The sequence below is a fragment of the Ricinus communis genome, chromosome 10, assembly GCF_019578655.1.
Source record: "Ricinus communis isolate WT05 ecotype wild-type chromosome 10, ASM1957865v1, whole genome shotgun sequence".
Classification (NCBI taxonomy): Eukaryota; Viridiplantae; Streptophyta; class Magnoliopsida; order Malpighiales; family Euphorbiaceae; genus Ricinus; species Ricinus communis.
In genome coordinates this window covers 2,195,843-2,213,997 of record NC_063265.1, presented here as the reverse complement: position 1 = coordinate 2,213,997, position 18,155 = coordinate 2,195,843, and the positions used below count along the sequence as shown (strand labels likewise).

General features: G+C 28.8%; 1 protein-coding gene and 1 non-coding gene across 3 annotated transcripts; both read right to left on the bottom strand.

Moving 5' to 3' along the window:
• Positions 1–501: 501 nt before the first annotated feature.
• On the bottom strand, positions 502–5,061 carry LOC8280767 (microtubule-associated protein 70-5). Of its 2 annotated transcripts, none has more exons than XM_015721611.3 (12): positions 4,709–5,061; positions 4,415–4,553; positions 3,446–3,531; positions 3,233–3,298; positions 2,965–3,135; positions 2,682–2,852; positions 2,450–2,605; positions 2,195–2,341; positions 1,968–2,039; positions 1,265–1,876; positions 1,018–1,166; positions 502–913 (listed from the first exon to the last, which is right to left on the bottom strand). In XM_015721611.3, the coding sequence occupies exons 1-12, from the start codon at positions 4,739–4,741 to the stop codon at positions 895–897; spliced, it is 1,821 nt and encodes a 606-aa protein (XP_015577097.2). In that variant the 5' UTR covers positions 4,742–5,061; the 3' UTR covers positions 502–894. The 2 variants fall into 2 exon arrangements, with proteins under 2 accessions (XP_015577097.2, XP_048236249.1); XM_048380292.1 differs by having other exon boundaries at positions 4,415–4,543; positions 4,709–5,059.
• A 4,876-nt stretch (positions 5,062–9,937) lies between these two features.
• On the bottom strand, positions 9,938–10,043 carry LOC112535442. Its single transcript, XR_003079570.1, has one exon. It is a non-coding gene; the product is annotated as a small nucleolar RNA R71 (small nucleolar RNA).
• Between the last annotated feature and the right edge of the window lie 8,112 nt (positions 10,044–18,155).

Below are 18,155 nucleotides of genomic sequence, written 5' to 3'. Positions count from 1 at the left end.
AGAGAGGTATTCCAATTTTTTTTTTCTTTTGAATATCTCTTTGCATTGCCTCCTCAGCTTCTGGATGCAAGTTTGGTTGTATTTACAATATCTTAGTTATTCTTTTTGGTATCTTCCATTTCTTCGTTTCTTTTTCTTTTTCACTTCATGTCCATTTCAGATGTAATTTCTTTTTTTTTTTAATTTGGAAGCAAATTATCACATAGTGAACACATTTATGGATGTAAACAACTTGAAGAGGGCATGATAGAGATTGTTTCAGGCTCAGGCGAGTATATGTCAGGATGGAGACGAAGGATTTGAGCGTCATATATCTGCTTACAATTCTTCACCATTTCATTGTTTTAGAAAATAGAAAAGTTCCATGATGAGAAATTCCTGAAAGAAGCCTGTTTTTAAGGCTCACAGTATAGCTGCTTAGAAATTTCAGGGAATTGAACCAACAATTTCTATATACATTTTTTCAGTAGCTAAAGAGACAAAAGAGAAGGGGCAAGAATGTTGAGATAAAATCCTCAAGCATAATCCATTTTTAATGTGGATTTGAATGAATCTTTTCTTTTATTTGTGTCCAAACTCTTTCCTTTTTTTTTTTTTTTAACATATTCCTCAGTAAGCAGAACATTTTGTTTCCATTTTACGTCTCAAATGTTGCTATTTATTCATATACACAACCCACACCAAATTGGGAATCATTCATGTAAAATCTGAAGCAGCTCTGTCCTATGAAATTACAAGGTCAAAACTCCCTTCATCGTATCCGAACTTTATTTCAACCAGCTATCATCATCATCACTAAAGCAGGATCCCATATTTACAGTAAAAAATCAGAACAGAATGGCTGAAGAATCAAATAAATTTCAGGCAGCTTTGAACTGAATGCAACCAATGAATTCAAGAAACTTTCATTAACCTGTTGCAATCCAAATTTTATCAAAAGGTTACTCAGGATTATCATTTCGGCCATTAAAAGTTATGTATTAACATATATTTGATAAAAAGTTCGAATTTACTAACCTTCTAGAGGAGTTCATGCTCCCAATCCTTTTGGGGTTGTCCACTTTTGTTGACACAGGTTCCTTTTCTTTGGGCGCTGCTTCCCTCTTCACTTTCTTTGACTCGACTTCAATGGCTTTTGTCAACGCATCAACTTTCTTTGCGAGCATCTGAAAAATTATTTTACCCTATGATGTCAATACTCCGCGATTGCATGCTTTGATTCTAATAAATAGAGAGACAAAGAGGAAGGCTGCTAGTAGTTCACCTGAATTTCTTGATCTTTAGCACTCAAGCTAATGTCTCTAGCCTCACAAGACTTCCTTAGATTTAAGACCTCCTTTTGAAGTCTATCATACAGAAATCCCGACACCACATCTTCAAATTCAGGACTGGCACTTTCCTTATTCTTAAGCAAGTTGTCATTGCCAGTAGCCTTGTTCTTTATCTCTGCTGAAATTATTAGATCTTCATTCTTAAGCTTGTCAAGATTCAAATCTGTGTTTGCCTTCACTTCCGTGTTTTCTTTTCCACTGCTATCAGTAACCTTAGTTCTGGATGCCCATAGACTATTTCTCAAATTGTTTTCTCCTGAGCTGTATTTCTTTTTGAAACAATCAGCTGTTTTCAGCTCTGCAATAACATTTGCTTTTCCATTTTCTATATTTGGCTGCTGTAAAGGAGTAGCTGGGCTTATGGTAGATCCTCTTGGCTGGGAGGTAGACCTCTTCTTCAGTCCTCCATTACTTGTTAGGAATCCTAGGATGTTGCTGGTTTTTGCGGGTTTAGGAGATCCACAGAATGCATTAGAGTTAACAGTGAAACTTGATACTTGCTTCAATCCTTCTTCTAGAGTCTTTAGCCTTATCTTGAACTTGTCCTGAAGCACATCCATATTGGCAGAGAAGTAAGCAAACTGATACACTAGACAGAAGAAGATGCTTAAATTTGACAATGATCAAAGGGATCACCTTGAGCAGTGCTTCTGCCTTAGCTGTTCTTTCTGATATAGCTAGCTTGTCTTTCAGCCGTTGCATCTCCGCCTGCAAATGCAGCAGTATCATTGTAAACATTAAAAATAAATAAATTACGCAAATGGATTTTATTTCTTAATATTGTGATCTCAATCAAGTTGTAATAGTAACTTTCACTTTTTTTTGCCCTGTTTTTAACGCCAAGAAAATGCTTCAAAAGATACCTGCATTATCCTCCTCTCTTCCAGCCATTGTTTGACAGGCATGACCCTTTCATTTTCGTCCTTCCATTCATTAGCCACGACAGTCGCAACTCGGTTTGCAGAAACCTTTGCTCTGGCTAGCTCCCTCTCCAGCATCCTTTTCTCTTCCTGAAAGTGGTTTAAGTCAAGGCAAGGTAACTACATCTATGTAATACACATTTGTTTTTGAATCTATGAGATGAATCAAAAACCATAATTAATTATCCTAACACCTACATTTAGTTCAGAAATCTGTCGCTTATAATCACGAATAGAATTGGCTGCAGCTCCACCAGCTAGAATGGTCTGTTCAAGCTCTTCAATAGTTTGGCTAAGCTTTTCAACCTCCATCACCTTTTGGCGGTTCGTTTTCTCTAGAATCCTATTCTCTTCCTGCAATTGGCAAACATATATCATACTTGATCCTCATTGTATTAAAAACGCAAGTATGCCAGTTAAGCGATAATACCTGGCAGATTTCTATCTGTCTCTTTAGCTCATAGTTTTGGTTCTGAACCTCCTCAACTATTAGAGCCCTTTCCAGGGCACTGCGCAGAATTCTCTCTGCCTCAAGCAGAGCAGATTCTTTTGACTTGGTGAGGCGTTCCAGTGCCTTCTTGTCCTCCTGTAATGCGACAATCTGGAAAGGCAAAAGAGGCAACATAATTGACTCACTAAAGAACTAAAAAAAACTCAGTGTACTAAGTTTTGAAAGCAATATTATGTCCTTGTTTTCTTTCTTGTAAACTCACCTCATTTTTATACAATTTAATATCTGCCTCGAGAGGAGCAATCAAGCACTCAATTGGAAGGGAATCATCATCCTTTTGATTTGCGTGGACCCTTCTAAGAGTTGCTTCTGCCGCATATTGTGCAGCCAATGCATCTTTCTTATCATTTATGAGTTTCTTGATTTCAAGATTCTAGAGATGAATCAAATTCAGAAAAAATTGGATAGTTATAGTTTTGTATGCCTTGTTAATCAGACGTTTAAAGAATTTCAGAAATTACTTTACAAACCTTATGCTCTACAAAGTTCTCAGTGACTGTGAGTTTCTCGTCCAATTTATTAACTGCATTCTTGAGCTGCAAAATATAATAAAAGAAAGCAATATGACTATCAAACCCATTAAGAACATTTTCAAATTGCATGCCTATGACATACTCATGCTTTAATGCTTCAAGAATTACGATATAGAAATTCACAAAATAGTTGCCTGAAATTCTCAGTACCTGTTCTATAGCCTTGTCCTTTGAAACTTCTGTTGTTCTCAAAGCCTTAATTTCTGCCTGAGCAGCTCCCAGATCTCTGTCTTTCTCTGAGACAACCACAGAAATCTTAGTCATCATGAAAATTCCTATATTAGTATTTCAGTTTATGCAATTAGCTCAAGTATTTACACTGTCCTCTTCAATATATTTATAAGAGAATTCATGGGAACTTGAAATCAATCATAGGATTATCAGAAAGCACAAAGGTAAGATATCGCATAATTTAGGAAGGGAAGGCATCACTGTCATCTACTTTTCTTTCGGTTCCCAAACAGTGAAACATTACCCATCTAACAGATAAAAACTTCTGCCACCATAAATACATGATAAAATTAAACCAATTATATAAACTGCAAGAGTCAGTCATTTTTCCAGACAGCACCATGCTAACTAGCACATGTCAGAAGGGCAAATTCATGTTCATTACAAAGCAGAACATCAGCATATAAGTAACCACATAATCTACCGACGAGCTTTGGCTTCATTGAGAGCCCCGTCAACAAAATAAATAAATAAATAAATAAACAAAATGAAAGATAATAAATAATTAAATGAAACAACTGAACAAAGATGTAAGTTTTCCAAAGGAGAAAAGCTGTAAAAATTGAAGTTACAAGCAAAAGTAAACAAGTTTATAATGACTTGAACACCATTTTTAATTCCCATCAAAACAACATAATAAAGGAGAAATCAAGAAACCCAAATTAGAAACTAAAAAAACGATACGAGCATGGTGAGCTTATTGTTCATTCTTCAGCCATGAAGAAAATAGAACAAAAAAATAAAAAAATAAAAAGATGGCAACCCAAAATGAAAATACAGTTCCTTCTCAAGAAAATAATTTAAACAAAAACAATGTGTTGCCATGTGTACATCTTACGTACGAGTAAGTGTGCAACAGTGAAAGAGAGAGAGGAAGGGTAATAAAACCTTTGAGAAGGTTGTTTAGACGGTTGAGCTCTAAAACAAGAGGGTTAAGTTGAGAAAGGGAGAGCTCTTCTTCTCCTCCTCCTCCTCCAAGAAGCTGTTCCTCATAACCCATTACCATATTTTCTTGTACTTGAAAATGCTAAAGTTAATCAATATTAGAAATATTAACACTAACAATCACAATGAAAGGTGATAACAAAAAGAAAGATATATAGAACAAGAAAGAGAGAGTCCAAAGAGTCCATCCCTTTAAGAAATTGACCGCAAAGAGAGGAAGTGGACGTTAGACCTTACCTTCTTGTTAAGCAAAAACTGATCTTTGATCATAAGCCGCCCTAGCCGGCTTGTTTATCTCTTTCATTTCATATTTTGACAGTAACAGTTCCTTTCTTTATATTATCACTATACATTTTTTAAAAATATGTATAATAAGCAAACAACATTATCTTTTAGTACACATCTTCGATCCTCATGTTCTTCCGAATGGGTTCTGATTGGTGATGTTGAATATTTTTTTTTTTATCTCTGAAAGTAATCCAGGTTTGCATATAGCTTAGTATGAATCTTTTAAATTATTACCTAATCTGTGACAATAATATTAAGAAATTGACATGCATGTTTTAAGGTGTATTCATAAAGTGTAATGGTAGTTGGTGCCATTTGTCTCAAGCCTCAACCTTCTTGCCACCTCGGTTTGCTTTTTGTATTTAAAACCCAGAAAATATTTAACCAACTAGGAGTATTGGAATCAATTATATAAAAACATTTATGCATATATGTGGTAGACACAATTGGGTTTTGTGGAGAATATAGATTACCCATTTTATTGATTTACATAATTAGGTTACTAATTTATGACATAGTAAATAAATGGGATTTGGATAGTTTGATGTCATTTTCATTGTTAGGAAGGATTATTTCATGTTTATCCAAAAATGGCAGATCATAAATGTATACTTTTAATGGTTAAATTCAAGTTTAACAGTTGATTAAGTTAAATAATTTTAAATTTCAATAAAAAAGAATCTATTTGATAATAATACCACAATCACTTATTTTCAATCGAACTCTTAACATTTAAATATATACCCACTAGATGTATAAGTCGGAATAATTAGAAAAATAGCATAATTATGTATCTATTTATACTTTGTCATTAGATTGATACATTATTTAATTATTTAAAACTAATAAATATGGTTTGATGTATAGGTGGAGACATACATCTAGACTATTTTTTATCTAATACTGATTTTGAAATTTCAATTTTAACATTTTTCCCTAGTTCAAAATCTTTCACTATAAATAATAATAACAAAATTTACTCAAGCCCATTTTCTTTCTGAAAAGCTGCTATATATGTAAATATATTACATAATACAAATTGGTATCATTATCTTCTAGTTGATGACTATGATAGATGGTAGGTTTTACTTGATCATTCCTTATGTAACTTATATAGAAAAACATGGAAAGAAAATGAATTAGTGGATACATTAGATTGGCTTGCTTTGGCTTCCCACACTTGTTTTCTTCTCCTTCTTTCCTTGCAACCAAATTAAAGAAAAAAAGGCAAAAATGTCTTTAAACATAACTTTTTACACCCATTAAAGCATTTTAGGTGGATTATAAAACAGCTAATGCAATTATTAACTTTAACTACGCAAGATCTTTTTACCTTGATTATTATCATAAAGTTTGCCAACTTTGGTGAGAAAGAAACTATTTCTACTTGTCAAGGTCTATAAGATGCATATACCCACCTGCTATAAGCCTATAAACATAACTATGCAACATCTTATGAGAGATCTTTCTGATTTTCTTCTGATTTTATCATCATCATCTAGTTATATCGATAAAAAAAGTCTAAACCGGTATTTTAATTTAATGATAAAGGGAGATCATTACAGAAATAGTGTTAAATTAAGATTTAAAAACTCTTAATTTCAGATTAATCTAATTGATGGGGGAAGAAAGGAACAATTTATGCTTTTAGAGGTCTACCATAATATAAACATCCCCAACCTGCAATATTTAATAACATAGGCTATAATGACCACAGCAATTCAAGATACTTATGAGCAGGTTTATGATTTTTTTTCTTTCTTCTAGTATTGTCATCATCCATTATTATTGATAGAAAGCTCTTGTTCTGGCATAATTCAATTGCTTAACCGCTAAAACATCCTTAAACCTAGCTTTTTCCAACTTAGTGGAAGTCACTCAAACAAGGTTTTGAACTGAAACAAAGGAAAATGAGGTATTGGTGACAAAGAACTGAAAAGACCAATTAATTAAAGTGGCTTACAAGAATAAACATAATATATTCCCTTAACATATAAATCATAAAACATATATACATATCTTCATCTTTGCTTGTAAGAATGATTTGAATATATAAGTAAATTACATGGATCTCCAGCTGTTGTTCCACACTTAAGCTTCCAAATGGCATATTGTTATTATTATTATTACATATTAAAACTTGGTGTTTTAGTTAAACGACAAAGGGAAGACTACTCCACCACCCCCTTACCTACAACCAAAACTGTGCCCTTAATTTCAGAATAAAAGAATCCTGACCGAACTCTATATAGAAACAAAAACTTTCAATTTGGCTTTCGATTACGATAGATATATATATATATATATATATATATATATATAAATCGATCGTTATCATTGTTAATTATAACTTAATTGAATTCCTCACTAATTAATGGTTCTGGAAAGTGATTATTAAAAGTGGGATCAAGCTATACTAAGCATTGAGGGGCCTTCTGGAGTGGGTATTCGTGGTTGGTTCCAGTTTGTATGTATGTACGTATATGTTTAACATTACATGTTTTAGTATCAACCTAACAATTTATTTTCCTTTTTTTTTTAATAAATAAATCCTGGCATACAATTACGTACACATGTGGCAAAACAAAAGCTTTATTTTTAAGAATTAATATATAGGAGCAAATTGATTCTGAACTCGGGATGCCATTATTTTAATATTATTTCACAAAATTTATTGATATCCTAACATTGTAGAAGCTTAATGAAAATATGCTATCTGTTGATTTGTATATGAATTTCAGATAAATAGATTGCAAAAAATTCGTTAACTCAAGAATACGAAGTAGTGGAAAATAAATAGAAACTAATTCCTTAAGAAAACTTTATTAATTCTGAACATAAGGATCTTATAATTCTATTTATAGGAGACATTATAAAATAGAAAAATAACCAAAATCTCTTAAATAAAAAATTCTTCTAAATTAAAAAACAGCTAATATGTTCTTTAAACTTTATATTTAAAATGTTTTATATTCTACCTAATTTACTAGAAAATAAGACAATATATCAGATTAATTTGATTAACAAAGTTTTTATTTTCCAAATTCCTATTTTGGGTCATTATATTTACTTCCGATTCCATTGCTAAAAAAAACTCCAAGACTTGCTACTTTACATTATTTTCTCTAAGGTTGAGGAAATCCGCCCTCAACTTGATACTGATATTATCATCTGAAGAACCATCATGGAAAAGGGAAGAGATGCCAAACATTGAACACATAAGAGGTACCGATATGTTCATTTTATGTATAATAATTTGTATTTTATATGGATAATTATGTCAATTTTATGATGATTTGAGTGAGATTTTCATAAATTTATTTATTTGATCGAGTTAGTTGTAATTTCAAGTAAAGCAAAAGAGAGGAGTTTTTAGATTTAATTAAGCAAGTTAAGAAAAACTGGAGAGCCTAGAAGCAAAAAGGACAATCGTGAAAACATATAAATAAAGATAGAGCTCCCGCGAGGTCGCGACTCTTTCCGCTAGGTCGCTCAAAGTGCAAAAAAGGAACTTACTGCCGCATGCGCGGGATTTCCTGTGAGGTCACGGGGAGCGCCGATTTCAACACTTCGATTTTTTGTCTTGTTTTATATATATGGGTTTTTAGGTCTTTTTATTAGCCTAGAGCCAAATAAACATTAGTAGAGGTGTTCTTTTAGGAATTCAAGGATAGATTTTATATTAGCAAGTTATTAGAGTTAGCAAAAGTGGCTAGAGACAAGGATTGAAGAAGATTCAAAGATCAAGATTGTCGAAATTTCATTAAGATTCAAGAGTTCTTTCTTCCCTTCTTATTTTACTTTATTGTTCTTAAGTTCAATGAATTCATTTATTTTTGCTAATTTTAATTATATTATGGATAGCTAAGTTTGTTTTCTGAAATTGGATAGATTCTCATTAATCTTATTATATGATTTGGTTCAGTAATATTCCTTGATTCTTGATTTAATTGTTTTGACTTATTATTTATATGCTTCATGTTATTGTGAATATACAAGCTTAATATCTGCAATATATCTAGATATTAAGCGAAGTAGTGAAAGTTGAACTTTGATATTAGTTTATGGAATATTAAGCAATGACTATTAAGACTTAGACATAACGCTTAGGTTCTTGAGATTTGTTTTAATTTTCATAGAACTTAAAGAACTCATATTAGTAGAATTGATCATAACAGTAGGCAAGAAATTAATCTGAATATGGTGGATACGATTTGAAAAAATATATTTGCTAATTGGGGTAAATTATCTTTAAGATAAATTAAGCTGGATTCAAGGAATCGTTAATCGAATTATAGAAGGATTAGTGTGATGGAAATTTAGTTCTAAGTTTTTTTTTATTAATTTGATTTATTTATTGCAATTTTACTTTTGAATTTAATTATTTTCAAATTCAACCTAAACTATTTCAATCTAATTAGTATAAAATATAATATATTTTGGTGTTAAGTACTATGGAACGATAATTTGGATTCATTCCTATATTACTATTGTGGCAAATGTACACTTATAGGAATTATCACAATAAGTTTTTAGCACCATTATTAGGAACTTATTTTAGTATTTACATCAATTATAATTATAGTTTGTATTTCTAGATTGTTCTTTTTTAGTTATAAATTATTTTTAAGTTTGCTTCTTATAAATACTTTTTTTAGTGCATGAAGTAATAAAGCACAACCATTATTAGAGTTTGACTCTAAACTTGAGAAAATTATAAAGGAAAGAGAAAAAGAATATGACTGATAACAACATTATTAATGATCCATCAATAATTCCTCAAATTGAAGGACAATAAACTAATGTCTGTGCATAACTGATTTTGAGATAATATGGCAATACCTAATCTTAATAGAGTGCAGTCAAGTATTATTCGTCTTCCCATCAACAACAACTTCGAGATCAAGCCATCAACAATTCAAATGCTTTAACAAAAGCAATTTAAAGGGAGACACACTGAAGATCTAATCGCACGCATTAATGATTTCTTGGAAAAGTGCAAGACCTTCAAAATTAGTGGGGCGAGCAATGATGCCACAAGACTTAGAGTATTCTCTTTTACTCTCATATAGGTTGCTAAGTCTTAGTTGGCATCTAGTACTGTAAATATACTCACCACATGGGATGAGTTATCTCAAGCTTTTCTTATAAGATATTTTCCTCCTAGTAAAATATCATAAATCAGACAGCAGATTGCTAGTTTTTACCAAAAGGATGATGGTTCATTTTATGAAGCTTGGAAAAGGTCTAAAGAATTGTAAAGTAGATGTCCTCACCATAGTTTTATCGATTGGATGTTGGTCCAAACATTCTATAATATAGTGCTATAAACGTTGAGGATTACACTAGATGTAACTACAGGTGATGATTTGTTAACAAAACCATTAGTGATACCCTACAATTAATTAAGATGATGGCATCCAATAGCCATTAATGGAAAAATGATAAAGGGCGATCAATGGAGGTCATAGGAATTCATGGCATAGACGAGGTTAGTATATTGAATGCTAAACTTGATGCATTAAGAAGAAGGATGGACGAGATGCATGTTATTATTGTTTTGATTAAAGCTATGAGTTGTAAGCTATGTGGAGGAGGCCATTCCTATATGGAGTGTCAACTAGGAGGAGTTGCAATTTAAGAGCAAGTCAAGTATGTGAAAAATTTTTAAAGGTCAGTAAATCCGCAATATAACCCAAATTCTAACTCTTATATTCTGGCATTGAAAGACCAACCAAGTTTCTCTTGGAAGGATCAAAGCAATTTTTCCTCCAAGCTTTCAAGATAGATAACAAGGCTTTATACATCTACAAAGACCTTAAGAGAAGAAGCAACATTAAATAGATATAGTTTTTTTAATCTTGCTAAGAATGCTCAATAATTCATAATGAAAAATAGAACTCAATTTAGCAATCAACAAGCTTCCATTAAGAATCTAGAGATGCAAGTAGAACAATTGGCAAACATGATGGGTGCCAGACAACCTAAAGCTTTACCAAGTAATATGGAGATTAATCCAAGAAAGTAATGTAAGGCGATTACTTTGGTAAATTGAACAATAACTGATGTTGGAGTAAGTAATGATTTACCACTTAAAAAAGTTGATCATAAAGTAATAGATGAAAACCAACAACCAACAAGTGAAGAAAAGAAAGATGTGCTTAAGAAAAATAAAGAAAAGCAAGCACCATCAATCAAACCTTATGTGCCGCCAATACCTTTTCCACAAAGGTTACAAAAGCGTAAGAAGAATAAATAATTTGAGAAGTTCAAAGAGATCTTTAAACAAATTCATGTCACAATACTTTTTATTGATACCTTGGCTCGAATGCTAACATATGTAAAGTTCCTTAAAAATCTTATAAAAAAAGAGGAACTTAGAAAAGCTAGAGATTATTACACTTACTAATGAATGTAGTGTTATGATTCAAAACAAGCTTCACCAAAGCTTAAGGATCTAGAGAGTTTTTCTATTCTTATTACTATTGGTGATACTTGTTTTAGTAAAACTTTATATGATCTAGGTGCTAGCATAAGTTTAATGTCATTGTCTATTTATAGGAGATTAAGACTTATTGACCTCATGCCAACTTTGATTTCCTTACAAATTGATGGATTGTTCAATTACAAATCCAAAGGGCATATGATTGAAAATGTGTTGATCAAAGTAGGCAAGTTTGTCATACCTAATAATTTTATAGTACTAGATATGGAAGAGGGTAATGATAGCTCTCTCATTTTGAAAAGATCTTTTTAGCGTTGAAGCTATTATTGGTATTAAAAATAGTATATTGACTCTATCAATTAGTGATGAGATGGTGCAGATTAATATCATTGAGGCTATAAAAGATCTATCCTTTATGGATAATTATTATAGAGTTAATGTTCTTGAATGTGACCACAAGTAAATAAATCTTGAGAGAAAAAAGAAAAGAAACAAAAGAGCTAGTTTCAATAAAAGTTTTTAAAAAAATTACTAGCAAAATATGGAAGAAAAATTTAATAAAAACTAAATAACATGTATAGTAAAAGTCCTCATGCCTTTTATATATGAAAATATAAAATAATTAAAATATATTTTAGCTAATCTCATTGCTTAAACATCATGAAACACATGATATATAAGTTAAAGTATAGTTATAATTCAAAATAACATGTTAAAATAATTTTAAATTTAAATTCTTTTATATTTATAACTAATTGTCATAAAATAAGATAAATCTAAAATTTCAATAATACAGTGTAAATTAAAAATAGAAAAATGACTAAGTGGTTTAAATATAATATTTTAATAATATAAGTACTAAAATAATAATTTAATAAATTTAAGCACTGTAAATAAAGAAAGAAAAAGAGAAAGAGAGAGGTAGGAAAGGAGAAGGAGATAAAAATGATATTCAGTAAAATCTCTTTAGAGTGATACTTATATAGGAATAATTTCTACATAGTGATAAAAAAATTCTTGTCTCAATTTAGACTAGTTATAAATAAGAATAAATTCTCTATTGTAATAAGTTATAAACTTTTAAAATTTTATCTTAAGAAAATATTCTTCTATATAGTAATATTTCTATATATAATTTTAAAAATACATGTTATACTATGTTTTATATTAATATAGTATTGTTTTGTCTCATCCATCTTATTTATATAATATGACAAGATACTAGCGTATTTTATTTTTGATTTTTATCATCTCACCAATAAAATTAAGTATTAAGTATAAAGAAAATTTTTAGTACTCAAACCTCTATTAAGTTATAATTTTCTTATAGTCATAAATTTTATACGGTGCCAATTATATGATTATAAAGAAATTTTATTATATAAAATATTTAAAAATTAAAAATTTCAATGACGGCGCGAATAACCTAATGGGAAGTGTCAACAATAGCTTCTTTTCTATAGATGATATTGTTAATTTTAATTAAAATATTTCTATTAGACATTTTAAGTAAGGCTATTGATAAGTCATAATTAAATAATATGACATGACACATATTTAAATAAATTTAAATTTAAGATACACAAATTCAAGTTATAAATAGGTCAACACGAAGAAAATTTAAAATTTAAACATATTAATATGCTTGCCTCACAAATGACAAGAATAAATATATTTATTTAAATAGATCAATAGATTATTAACTAATACAATATAAATAAATTCGTTTATAAATAATTTTACCATTTGTAAAAATTCAATGCCTTTGAAATAATAACTCAAATCTGAGTTATTTTATTTTTAGATTTTATTTTTAAAATTTAAGTATTGACTAATCTTTATATGTTTTTAAAATTTAAATTATTAAACAGGTTACAACCTAATTAATAAATATGACTGTGTTTGGATTTTATATATACTTGACATCATTAGTTAAATTGGTCATGCTTGTGTTAGCTAGTTTATGTTATATACATTACTCAATGTGATACAATATGAATCGCGGGTTTTATTTTTAAGTATCAATTATTCATTTCAATTTTATTGGACTTATTAACTCATCCATTATTCCTGTATAATTTTTAATTATTAAGATCTAATAAACAAACTATGATATTATATCAAGATTCAAAATTATAACAAATAAAAATTTACAATTGTAAAATAAAAGATTTGAAATTTAATTTTAGATGATAATATTTATATTAATAAATAAAATGTGTTTTATCATTAGTTATTTAATTAATAACTAAGATAATAGATTATAATTTTTTTGATAGAAAATAGAATACAAATTAGAATGTACTAAAAGATACATTTTTAAGATGGAATGAAAAGAAAAAAAATCAAATTAATTTATACATGCTAATAAATAAAAAATATCTAAAATAAGTCTAAATAATATTCTATAGTTTCTCTTAAACTTTTTCATCTAATAATATAAACTAAAGTTTTATGAAAATAAAAATTCTTCTGAGGATAAGAAGAAAATGAAGATAAATTTTAATTTTTTAGTAAAAGGATTAAAATATTAATATAAAAAAGTTAAATGACAGATAAAAATTTAAATGAGATTTGTCCTAAAAATAAAATGAGATAATGGCAAGATTGTAAAAAAAAAAAAGTTTTTGAGATTTTCTTTTACGGCCCAAAAGCTTTTCTACAACCTTATTTCTTACAGTTGTATTTTTTTCTATTGGTATCTTTTTGGTATTATTTTTTTTAATAAAATTACAATATTATCTTCATCGTCTCTATTTATTTTTTTTATTATTATAAGAGATTTATATAAATAAAAATATTAATTTAAAAAATAGTAAAAATACTATCTTGTTGTTCAAAAAAATCCCACTCTTGCTGCAAGTCCGAGCCTAAAGGATGGGTACGGGCGTTTTCCTTTGTTAATATGAGTAATTGGCTGTGTTAGCCCAATGGTTCAGTGCCAGTCCGCATTCTCTCCAATTCAGAAATGCTTTTTCTTTTAATTCTTTTTTATAAGAATATAAAATAATTATAAAAATATGCTGCCTATTTTGTGTTATCAGAAATATATTATATTTTCAAAGAATTTTAAATATACACCATTTCTACAATTTTTGCCTTTAAGTTAACTAAGTGAATCAAGACAATTTAATAGAATCAAAATTAAGTCAAATAAATTAAATAATTAGTTGTTTATATATTTGTTGTACAACTGTTATTATTATTTTAATTATAAAATCAAGTTTATAAATAAAATTTAATATAATTTTTAATTTTTAATATTAATTTATAAATTTTAAAAAATAATAGCAAACTAACTATTTTTAAATATTTTTATTTTTTAAAAAATCTTAAAATTTTATTAATACAATAATATAAAAACTATTTGGAAAGTTATTTATTAATTAATTTAATATTATATCAATTAATATATCAATATAATTAAAAATTAATTTATTACTAAATATAATATTAACGATATAATTTAAGATGTTATTTTCTAAAATTAGAATTATTATCTATTTAGAAAATTAATTTATTAATTAATATAATATTAAAATATAATTAATATGTTATTTCTTATGATAGAATTAGTACCTTATTAGAAAACTGAAATAAGGTTCGATTTGTCCGCTCAACTTATTAGAAAAAATTAAATTAACCCTTCTTTTATTTTTTGGGATAATTTAACTACATTTTTTATTATTTTAGCTCAATTTAATCCATGTTTTGGAAGTGAGTTTCACTCTCTTAAAGAGAAAAGTAATATAATAAAAAAAATCTATATATAAATCTTAAATTAAATTATACTTTTAATTTAAAACCACTACATATTAAGAAATATATTTAGATATATTTTAGATTATAATGATTTTAGCTCAAAAGCTCCTTCCAAGCTAGCCATAAAGTGAAAGAGTACTAATAGATGTCTAACAAGTCTATCTGTACAAGTCTATGAGGAGTCAAGCTAGTCCATTCATTCCCTTGCAGGCATTTCTACGTGGGGCAATCTCCTTTTCAGCCATTATGTGAGATGAATCATATTGAATTATAACAACAATAATGTTTAATAAGAAAAGCCAATGCTGAAAGGGGAACAAAAAATATAGTACATAAAAAATAATAAATAGAAAATAGAAAATAAAAAGACTTAAGTCAAGCATGCTTTATTTACTAGAGAAAAGTATATAAATAAATAGATAATATCTCATAATTTTACGCCTATTGTGGCTTTAGGAATTGTACCATATAAGAGTGAGTGTAATTCGGGAGAATTCGAAACCTATAATATCTTCAGAACCAAATTGAACTTCAGAAGTTGTCAAAATTAGATCTCTAGAATTAGAACTGTACTGTAATATAAAAATATTTATTATAAACTATACATATTATCATAACGGTTCAAGTTTAACATAATGGTTCAGTCTAGAATGAGATAATAAAAACTCAAATATCTTTTTTGATTAACAATAATATTTTTTGACTTAAACCATTTGCAATTAACTTAAAGATTCATTAAGAACTTAAATTAAATATAAAAAATAAAAATTAGTAAAATTACATAATATATGTTTGCTTTCAGTAACTATATATAAAATAATATATTAGTTAATAGAGATGAATATTATGAAACTAAAATATATACTTAATATTTGTAATTTTAGATTTATGATATTTGGATCAATGAATTTATAATTTTATTAAACTATAATTACTTAATTTATTAAGCCTTTTATGTACTTGGATTACATAAGTTTGGACGACTTGGATTTATACCTATATATATATATACTAAAACTAGGTGTATTTAGTATAGTATAAGAAGTTCGATATAGTTTTTGGTACAGATAACTAACAAAATTCAAAAGTATTATTAAAAAATAATTTCAATAGAAGAAATTTTTCATGTTTCCCATTACGTGGCAGCTTAATATGTTGCCCCATGGCAATAAAATTTATACAAATATAAAATAAATTGGTGAATTCGTAATGAATATAGTGTGTGATTGAGTATATGTACACACCAAATAATAAAAAGTTTACCTATATTCTTTTGTTTTCATTCCTTATTCAAAAGAAAAAAGAAAAATTCTCCTTTAAAACCAAAAAAAATAGTTTTCCATTTCTTTCTTGAAAACTCCATTCAAACAATGTAGACTACCTCTTTAAAAAAAAAAAAATTATAGCATCAATCTAAAATTATGTCAACTTTTGTTTTATATAGCTTTACTATAGAAATTAAAAAAGCAATGCATAAAGACGACTATTAAGAAATGTTTTATTATTACTCATTACTCAAATGCATCTTTCTTATCCAGAAACTTTACATGTGCTTCTTCACTTTTGTTTGATATGTTATTATCATCACTAGTTGTGAGAGTAGTGAGAATAGTAATATAGATTCAAAGGACAATGACTTTGTGGACTTTGATTATGACCTCAAGGATGCAGATGTTGATAATGATGCCATATTTGAAAAGTTGTTAATAAGGAGCTTGAGAGGGACATGCCATCTAGATCTGGTAGTGCTAGGCAACCTGGTGAAGATTCATATATGACAATGTATGCTCCATATGATGAGTTGTTGTCATCCTCTTCAACTGATGATAGTGATGTAGATTCAAGAAAGCAGAGATGGCTTGTGTTTAATAAGAAAACTGACCAACTTCAAGATTGGAGTGCTATTTAGTTCCTTCAAACTATTCAAGGATGCAATTAAGAGTTCATTAGATCATATTTGGACCAAATACAAGGCAAATGTGCAAGGTAAAGTGTAAGAAAAGATATTAGTTCTTCATTTGGGCTTACCTGATGAGCAAAGATTAAAAAACAGTTTAGATCAAGTTAGGGTGTTTGACTCACAACTGTACAAGAGAGGCACATATAATAGGCATGTTAATGTCAAATGGATAGTTGACCATTATGTTGAGAGGTTCAGGGCTGATCCCATTTAGGCAATTTAGGGGATCATACAAACTGGAAAAGAAGATTATGGTGTTGTGTCAAAACTTAAACCTTGGAGAGCAAGAAATGCTGCATTGAAATTTATCAATAGTGATGAGATAAAATAATTTTTTAGATTTCATGATTACAAGCTATAACTGTTGAGAAGTAATCCAGGAAGAATTATAGTTCTTGATTTGGGTGAAGGAGATTTTAACAGTACATATATGTGCTTTACCGTATTGAGGGAAGAATTTAAGTCTTGTAGGCCTCAATCTCTGGATGGGTGTTGGCTTAAAGGAGTTTTGAAGGACAGCTTCTCACATCTGTTGCTATAGATGGAAATGATTGTATCTACCAAACGGCATGGTGTGTTGTCCAGAAAGAAAATAAGCAATATTGAGAATGATTTTTGGAGTTGTTAGTTGAAGATTTGGAGATATCAAATTGTTACCATTGGATATTCATGGGTGACACGAAAAAGGTAATTATTCTTCAAATCTCCTCTTTCATTTTGTAAGAAATTCATATATGTATATATGAGAAAGAAAATAAGCAATACTGGGAATGGTTTTTAGAGTTATTGGCTGAAGATTTAGAAATATCAAATTGTTACCATTGGGTTTTCATGAGTGACAGGCAGATGTAATTATTCTTCACTTTCCTTTTTTGTTTTGTAAAAAATTCATATATGTATATATGTGGTAACAATTTTGTTTTGTGATTTTAGAATGGGGCTTATTCCTGCCATTGAAGAACTATTCCCTAATTGTGAACATAAGATTTGTGTTAGACATGTGCATAATAATTTTAGAAAGAAATTTAATAGTTTAGGTCTTAAAAAAACATATATAGGGTGCTGCTAAGGCAAGTTATGTCTGGATATTTGAAAAAATAATGGACAAGTTAGCATCAGAGTCAAAATAAGGACATAACTACATGAATAGCATTCCCATCATCATTAGTCTAGGTCTCATTGTAGGACTGATGCTAAGTGTGATATGTTGTTAAACAACTTATGTAAGT